We start from the raw sequence: 10,097 nt of genomic DNA on the forward strand, positions 1-10,097 counted from the left end.
GTTGATTACTCAGTATAAATGGTGATTTCTCGATTCATTTTATTAATTATTTGATTGAAAATGTTTCTCGTTCATTATGATTTCAATATCATGTATGTTATTAAACTATAGCTCAATTATGATAAATTCTTGTGCGATACATTGGAAAGAATAATTTGTGCAGTGAAAAAAAAAAAAAAAGAATGCAAGTAAGAATGTAGGAACGTTAAACACCCATTATAAATTAGTGGACTAAAAAATATATATAAATAAATAAAAGTGAAAGAACATAAAAAATGAGCAAATAAATAAGTGTGAATCAGTAAAAAAAAAAGAAAAAAATTAAATAATAAAATAAAACAAAAAACATGTAAATCAAACAAATTGCCTAGATATAAATCCAGCAACAACCAAAATATTTAGAAATAAAAATTAGCAAACCAAGTTTACCTTGCATAAGAAATTATAACAAAAGCCAACAAATAAAATTTAGTAGCAATTAACAAAACAACCTCAAAAGTTTTATAAGAATAGGTCATAACAAAAAAAAAAACATTGTAATCCGAAATCAATCAGATAAACTTTTTTCAATTATCTTTCTTCTTAATCATCGATTAATCTTCTTAGTTGCATTAATCAACAAATCGCCAAGGAGAGCCCTTTTGGCAAAACTCCATTCATAGTTTTTCAATGTATGTATAATTCACAACCCGATTTCAACAACGTAGTAACTTTATCATTAGATGAAGAAATTTAGAATATAATGTCATTAATTAGTACTTATGTCATACATATTAGGAACCCCCAAACTTATTTTACAAATATAGATATTAAATTCTAAAAATTGATTAAGCACATTTTCCTCCTCAATTTCAGTCTTTTCAATCTTTCAATAAAAATCAGACTCTTGCTGTTGAGAAATGTGGGCATAACACGTTAGAACATATTTTAGCACATAATCATTCTTAACACATTGCAAACCTTAAACACTATACTAACTTGACTTGCTTCTAGCATATACATGCACTTAGAGATCAAATTAAGATTAATTACCAACTTTATCACACTAAAAACTTCACTACGTTTGCAAATAAAGTTAAAAAATAAAATTATAACATTTAAGTTATATATAAAATTATAACATTTAAAATTATAAAAATAAATTTAAATTAATTAAGCTGTATATAAAATAAAGATAGTTTAAATAATCAATTAATTATATAAATGATAATAATCAAATTTTCAAAATTGATTATCCATATATAACTTCACATATTCTTCCTGTCAATCAATTACCACATTCAAGATATGTGAAATTTTTAAGAAAGCAAAAAAAAAAATAATGTTAAAAAATAAAATTATAACATTTAGTTATATATAAAATTATAACATTTAAAATTATAAAAAATAAATTTAAATTAATTAAAATATATATAAAATAAAGAGAATTTAAATAATTAATTAATTATATAAATGATAATAATCAAATTTTCAAAATTGATTATCCATACATGACTTGACATATTCCTCTTGACAATCAATTACTACATTCAAAATAGGTCAAATTTTTAAAAAATCAACAAAAAAAAGGTTAAAAAATAAAATTATAACATTTAAGTTATATATAAAATTATAACATTTAAAATTAAAAAAATAATTTAAATTTATTAAATTATATATACAAAATAAAGATAATTTAAATAATTAATTAATTATATAAATTATAATAATCAAATTTTCAAAATTGATTATCTATACATTATTTCACATCTTCTTCCTGACAATTAATTACCACATTCAAGATAAGTCAAAATTTTTAAAAAGCAACAACAAAAAAAAAAAAACTAATTATTAACTGAAAAACTTAATGTTAGGACAACTTCTAAAAAATTAACTTGTTACACAAAATCTGTTCACATTAAAATGACTTTATATATTGATTATCCATACATGATTTTACATATTCCTCTTGACAATCAATCATTACATTCAAGACAGGTCAAATTTTTAAGAAAGCAACCCAAAAAAAAAGTTAAAAAATAAAATTATAATATTTAAGCTATATATAAAATTATAACATTTAAAATTATAAAAAAAATAAATTTAAATTAATTAAACTATATATAAAAAAATAAGGATAATTTAAATAATCAATTAATTATATAAATAATAATAATCAAAATTTTAAAATTAATTATTCATATGTGACTTCACATATTTCTCCTGCTAATAATAAAAATATAAAACATAATAAATTTTTCAAAAGAAATATGACAACATATGATAAATATAAATAACTTATAAAAATATTTTTATTTAAAATTATAAAAAAATAAATTTAAATTAATTAAACTATATATATAAAAAATAAAGATAATTTAAATAATCAATTAATTATATAAATGATAATAATCAAAATTTTAAAATTAATTATCCATATATGACTTCACATATTTTTCCTGCCAAAAATAAAAATATAAAACATAATAAAATTTTCAAAAGAAATATGAGAAAATATGATAAATATAAATAGCCTATACAAAGTATTAATTTTGTCAAAATAACTTAAATGATTTATTTAAAAAATAAATTTAAATTAATTAAATGATATATATATATAAAACAAAGATATTTTAAATAATTAATTAATTACATAAATTATAATAATCAAATTTTCAAAATTGATTATCTATACATGATTTCACATCTTCTCTTTGACAATTAATTGCCACATTCAAGATAGGTTAAAATTTTTTGAAAGTAACAAAAAAAATAAAGTTAAAAAATAACTATTAACTGGAAAACTTAATGCTATGACGACTTCCAAAAAATTAAGTTGTTACACAAAATTTGTTTACATTGGCAAATCGAAAACACGATTAAAATTAATTGATTGAAAACCAAAAGCCCAGTTAAACTAATTAAATAAATGATAATAATTAATTGAGTTATATATAAAATTATAGCATTTAAAATTTAAAAAATTAAATTAAATTAATTAAACTATAAAATTATATAAAACTATAACATTTAAAATTGTAAAAAAATAAATTAATTAAACTATATATAAAATAAAGATAATTTAAATAATCAATTAATTATATAAATAATAATAATCAAATTTTCAAAATTGATTATCCATACATGATTTTACATATTTCTCTTCGAAAACTTAAAGTTAAAAAATAACTATTAATTGAAAATTTTAATGCTGGGACGACTTCCAAAGAATTAAACTGTTACACAAAATCCGTTTACATTGACAAACCAGAAACACGGTTAAAACTAATTGGTTGAAAATAAGAAAATATGGTTAAACTAATTAAATAAATTATAATAATTAATTAAGTTATATATAAAATTATAATAAAATAAATTTAAATTAATTAAAACATTTATAAGATAAATATAATTTAAATAATTAATAAATTATATAAATTATAATAATCAAATTTTTTAAATTGATTATCTATACATGACTTCACATATTTCTCCTGACAATCAATTATTACATTCAAAATAGGTCAAATTTTTAAGAAAGTAACAAAAAAAAAATAAAGTTAAAAAATAAAATTATAACATTTAAAATTATAAAAAATAAATTTAAATTAATTAAACTATATATAAAATAAAGATAATTTAAATAATCAATTAATTATATAAATGATAATAATAAAATTTTTGAAATTGATTATCGATATATGACTTTATATATTTCTCCTAGCAATCAATTACCACATTCAAGACAGGTCAAATTTTTTGTAAAGCAACAAAAAAAAAATTATAATATTTAAGTTATATATAAAATTATAACATTTAAAATTATAAAAAAATAAATTTAAATTAATTAACTATATATATAAAATAAAGATAATTTAAATAATCAATTAATTATATAAATGATAATAATCAAATTTTCGAAATTAATTATCCAATATGACTTCACATATTCCTGCTGTTAATAATAAAAATATAAAACATAATAATTTTTTTAAAAGATATATGACAACATATGATAAATATAAATAGCCTATACAAAATATTAATTTTGTCAAAATAACTTAAACGACTTATTTAAAATAATCCAATTTTGCCTTAATAACTAATTTAACATAACCTACCAACTAATTATTTTTCAAAATTAAGTAATAACATAAACATATATAAAATTTGTACTTTTTTGCATGATTTTGAAACTAATTAAGAGTTTTAAAGTTTTGAGTGGTGGCTTTATTAAGAGGGAATGAGAGATAAATTATGGGAAATAAAATAAAAACTTAAATTTATTTTTTTTAAAAATTTACTTGGTAGTCGGTATCCGATGGTATTACCTGATATCTCAAGATTTTTTCTAATTTAAAAAAGTTTTATTTTTTCTGTAATTTATTTTAATTAAAATTTTATATTAATATTTAAGAATTAATAATATGGATTAGATTTTGTCTCTTCATATACCATGATTACACATTCTCCAAGCATTTTTCAACTAAAAAAAATTATCTACAAGTTTCAAGAATTACATGTTTTTCACAAATCTAGACTTAATTAATTATTTACAAAAATTCTATTTCGGGTAAGAAACAAAATAAATAAAACATAATAAAATTAAAATAAAAACTAAAAATGGGTGGAAAAAGAATTTAGCTACTGTTTTGTTATAATATATATATATATTTATATAGATAAGTTTGAAAAAATCATATTCGTAAACATATAAGAGATTTTCAACACGCCATCCCATCCCCATGCACACGCAATGACAAAGTCAGTCGATTTTCAACACGCCATACCATCCCCATACACACGCAATGACAAAGTCAGTCAGCATCTATACAAAGTCAACAAATGAAAATTAAGATGAAAATGGAATGCCAACGAAATGAAAATGTCGACTAATTAATGAAGCAACCTTGGCATTCACTGTAAACTTCCCACAGCCTGTACATACATGTTTTTAGGAATTTGAATTTGAGGTACCTCTGGCCTAATGGGCTAACATATATATGTAATGTGGCTGCAGTGGTTTCCGAAGATGTGAAGTTCCTGCAAAGATGCGAGGATTGTGCTGTTGTCTCTACAAGGGTGGCCAGAGACAGGAAGAACCCAAGAGCAGTGTAAATCCACCCCAAGCAGCCAAGGGTCACAAAGAACCCCAAAGCAGTGTAAATCCACCCCGAGCAGCCAAGGGTCACACGAAAAGCGGCACCAGAAGTGGCGGTATGGTTTTTTTGGGAGCCGCTGCTGCTACTACAGCTGTAGTCAGCAGTGGTGGTGGTGGTGCTTGTGGCGGTGGCGGAGGAGGAGGCGGCTGTGGTGGTGGCGGTGGCTGTGGCGGTGGCGGAGGCTGTGGTGGTGGTGGATGCTAAGACCAAATTCCAGGACTCTTATGATGATATGGTCTTCAATAGTTCCCTCCCTCTGGCAATTAATCAACTATCTCTTTCTCATCAGCATTTTTAAATAATTCATCTCATGTCGGGGTAGCTAGCCTCTGGTCATGTCATATATATATATATATATTTGATTGAATAAATGCTACACTCTCTAGAAAATCTTGTGTCATCCATATTTGTGTGTGTGTGACCATTCAATTTGTACGTCCTATATTGTAAAAAACTAGAGCCATTGTGTCAACATGGAACATGTACAATGGCCACTTCAATTGTTTGCAAAACCCATTTATACATGTTTTAGTGACCCATCATACTAGTTAAATAAATAATATATCGGTGTCAATTTAGTGGATTGCGACTTTGATCCTTATTCTACGCAAGAGCAAAAGACCTAACCTATAATTTATCTCCTCTGATGTAATAAAAAACACGAGTATCAGGATCTACGCAAAGATGGTCGTCCCAAATGACACCAGCACTAGGACCCTGTCTGAGTTAGTGACCAAAAGCCTTCTCGACGAACTCAATACTAAAATGATGGCATTAGACATCATCTCACTTTAACTAGTACAAAAGAACATTCAGCTCAACTTGCTCCTTTTTGTAGCAAGCCAAGTTTAAAACACAATTTTCAATATTCTAATTACTTCATAAATTTTCACTTAATTGTTGAAGCTTTCTCATTGATTGACTTGGCTCATAATAAAGATTAAGGCTTATGATTGTTGTTAGGGCTAATTATGAAAATAATCTAATTTTTTTGTGAATTTGTAATTTTATTCAAACTTTTCAATTTTAACAATTAGATTTAAATTGGCTCAATTAAATATAATTTTATCTAACATATAAAATTAATTTAGAAAGAATATGTTCACATTGACATGACATGTTATGTGTCATATAATAATAATATTAATAAGACTTGCATATACACATAAGTAAAAAAAAAAAATGTAACTTGAGTTCCCAAATTATCCCTCAATCCTCTTCAAATCTTGAACATTGCCAACTGCGGTTAGCCCTTTGTAGTCTCCATCGCCCTCACCATCAGCCCTTCTCGGCCACTTGCATTAATCATCATTTTTTATCATCGCGATTGTTCCTGTGCTTTCTTCAATCATCATGATCGACTATCGGTCTTCTCCTATTGACAAGACCTCTTGTTTCATCTTCTTTGATCATAGTCTTTCCAGTAGGCAGTGCCTCCAACTATTCATCTTCTTTTTAAGTCGTAGCAATTGATCATCCGTTCAACCTATTCGTCTTCCCCAACCAACAGTTGCTTTGTCTCCTTCATCTTCCACCACTACCGACGACAACCTCTACACCTTCTACCACTGTTGATGCCTTTTTACCATTGATTGCCTTCTGCCATAGCCACCATCGACGATGATGGGTTCATCTTCGTCATTTCTTTTTTTTTTTTAACACATATGTTTACATGTGGGTCTACAAATATTATTATTATTATATGACATATGATATGCCAAGTGATCAATATAAATATACTCCCTCTAAATCGATTTTATATATTGGATAAAATTGCACTCAATTGAGTTAGTTTGAACTTAATTGTTAAAATTGAAGGAATTAGATAAAATTATAAATTTGTAAAAAAAAAAAAAATTAGATTATTTTCATGAGTAGCCCTTCTTGTTACTCTAAAACTTCCTAATATTTTGTCCCTGTCGTCATACCATTGAGAAATTAACTCGTAATGAACTTATTCAACTTCAAGATGTGTCATCAGCAATGCTAGAGTCTAACAAACTCACAAATCCCAAATTTCCTTCTCTTTTCCACTCAACTTCATGACAATTGGGAGAAAGTCTGCATCTAAAGAAAGTGTTGTGAAACTTCCATGCATGGTGGGTTAAACAGAAAATGAAAATCAACTACAGCTTTACCACGAAGAAAAACAAACAAGTCAACTGAAAAACGTTGGCATTAACCAATTTCCTAGTATTTGTAAGTACAATAACTGTAAGATTCCCAGGAATTTTTATGTTTTATGGAATTGAAGTTGCAACCACTAAGTTATGGGCTAATATATATATATAACTATGGTTCCAAAGATGTCAAGCTCCTACAAAGATGAAAGCATATGCCATTGCACTCATAGCATGCAGTGCTATGGCAGCTCTAGTTCTAGCATTATGCTGCCTCTGCAACGTAGTCCCAAGAATTGAAGAGACCAAAAGAAATGCAAATCCACCCCCAACAAGCTCGTGATGACATTGAAAGAGGTGTAAAAACCAAAAAAGCAGTGCCACCAGAAGTGGTGCTGCTCGTGGTGGTGGTGGCTGAAACCAAGTTCCATGACTCTTCTGTGCGTGGTCTTCATCTATTATTAATTTGCTGTTCCCACTGCCAATTATTCTCTTTCCCATCAGCATTGTTTTGGCTGATAGCTTGAATTTATCTCATGTCTGTGGCATTTGTGACTGAATGAATGCTACATTGTCTATAACCACCTCTTGTTTTGTCTTCTATATGCAATAACCATTCCATGTGTGTGCTTTAACTTGACCCCTTACATTCTGAGTGCAAATAATAAACAGAAAGAAAGAACTAACTAATGCAGTTTTGATACAAATTTTATTTAGAAAACTCTCTTGTGCGAGGTGATATTTTTATAATAATGAATTATATATTTTAATTTTCCAATACACAAGCACTACCAAGATCAACATTTCATTTTTGTGAAAATGTCAAATCATTTGAGGCCAACATGGGCCAAAGAAGAAAATTTTCAACCTTAACTAATGCCAACATGGAACCTCTACAAGGGGCCAGTTCAATGGTTTGCAAAGCCCATTTACAGTTGTACTACTAAAACAAAAAAATCGAACCCAACCCAATCATGCTCGAGCTGAGCCCGTAGGGCCTTAACCTGGGCCAGAACCATACCCTAGAGGGCGGGGTACATGACTGATTATATTGCTATATGAGTGAATGTGAGCGAATCATATGATAAGGGCAATCTTCATTTCTTCAATAAAGGAGTTGATAAAAGTGCAATGCTTAAAATAGTAGAAAAGGTCCCATACGGACCACAAGAGAGGGTAACTGACCAACAAAGAAAAGGAGAGAATTGGTGCATCCATTGAGGGGGGGCCTGGCCGGCAGCTCCACATGGCTATATATGCGTAGGTTCATTCCCCACTCATCTCGGGAACAAGTGTGCATGAAGCTTCCAAAGCCCCACTCCACCCAACAAGCAACGGCACCACCATGTGAACTAATCTTCAGTCCGATGCTCCATAATATGGCTAACAATGCCCACCCAATCAGGGCCGTCTTTGTCTTCTTCAAAAGTGTAGACAAGAATGAACAGGGCAGTTAGAAAAAACCAGTGATTGTTTAATCTAAAAATCAAGCAAACAGTGTATATAATATTTGCTAATAACACCCACCTGCTCATGGGTTCTAGACTGGCATCTGTTAAATCACATGCCCAATTTTTTTTTTTTTTTAACTTGTCTAAAGCCTTTTGTCCCAAACCATGATGTATATAACCATGCCCTCTACATGTTTGACAAAATGGGGCCCACAAATACCCTCAGTTAATTAGAAGCCAGAATGTACTTCCCAAGTGATCTAACAAAAGACAGTAGTTTAAATGACATGAGAATCAATCTCATAAGCAATTTATCTCTATTCTTAGGGTGTCTCGATTGGTCACTTACTATGATATTATCACAAATTTAAAGATAAAAGACTAATGGTGTTACATTAAAAAACTTTACAAAGAATCCCGTGTACACTGTAGTGAACTTAACGTAATGGGTGAGGCAAAAGGCAAAACCCATCCCTTATGCACACAAACTCCTTTTTTTAATCTAGACTTACCCCTACAATTTAGGTTAAAAAAAAATCAAACTTGTAAACTTCGAACACCTACTAAAAAAATTATTTTAAAATGGAGACAGTCAGGCAAAAGTCACTAAGTGAATTAAAAAAATAATAATTCTAACTAGATATTGTCCCAAACCATGATATATACGCGTGTGTGTGTGTGTACACATTATACACCGTGCCCTCTACACGTTTGACAAAAATGGGTCCTCCAAATGTACAGTGGAGTCCCCCAACTCTACTTGACAAATGCTACTTGATCTAACGCAATCTTAAAAGATATACATTGTCTGTCCTTGTGCTCTTTTGTCCTACCTTCCGTGACTCATGTCTCCACTCACCCCCGCCCTTTTGCTTACCTGGAAAGCCAAATCTTGCTTCGCAATCACTGGATATTTATCTGCATTAATGGCAGCCTCTCTTTCAATCCTAGGCGCACATGATTGATCAATCGATATGTGCGTTACCCATTACAGTTACGCCTATATAAAGCCCTGCTTCTCCATTTTCCTCACAGGCCTATCCAGTATCCATTCTCTTCCAGCTTCCTCTCCTCAGAAATTTCGAACTTTTTTCTAGTTCAATATGGCCGCCGCCGCCGCCATGCCTGAAAACTGGAATTACGTCAACGGATACGACGAGTTTGATAAGCTTGAGCTCCAAGAGATCAACAATGCTCTTCTTGATTCGCTTTTGAGGAATCGACGGAGGATTGCGACGACGAGAGGTTAATCAGCGTGATCAGGTCTTTGGAAGCGGAGATTGATGGTGATGTGGTGGGCGGCCCTGATTTGCCCACGTACGATGAGTGGGCCAGCCACTCGGAGCGTGGAGAGCCGCTTAATGGCCGGGGCTGCTCCACGCCGT

The 10,097-nt window shown here is 29.1% G+C and overlaps 1 protein-coding gene across 1 annotated transcript; it reads left to right on the plus strand.

Annotated features, from left to right (window-relative positions):
• The first annotated feature begins 4,852 nt into the window (after positions 1–4,852).
• LOC127792371 (uncharacterized) lies at positions 4,853–5,940 on the plus strand. The gene is made up of 2 exons (XM_052322842.1): positions 4,853–4,901; positions 5,000–5,940. Exons 1-2 carry the CDS (start codon positions 4,879–4,881, stop codon positions 5,343–5,345), a joined length of 369 nt encoding a protein of 122 aa, XP_052178802.1. The 5' UTR covers positions 4,853–4,878; the 3' UTR covers positions 5,346–5,940.
• Positions 5,941–10,097: the final 4,157 nt, after the last annotated feature.

This window comes from Diospyros lotus, chromosome 15 (genome assembly GCF_014633365.1).
Source record: "Diospyros lotus cultivar Yz01 chromosome 15, ASM1463336v1, whole genome shotgun sequence".
Classification (NCBI taxonomy): domain Eukaryota; kingdom Viridiplantae; phylum Streptophyta; class Magnoliopsida; order Ericales; family Ebenaceae; genus Diospyros; species Diospyros lotus.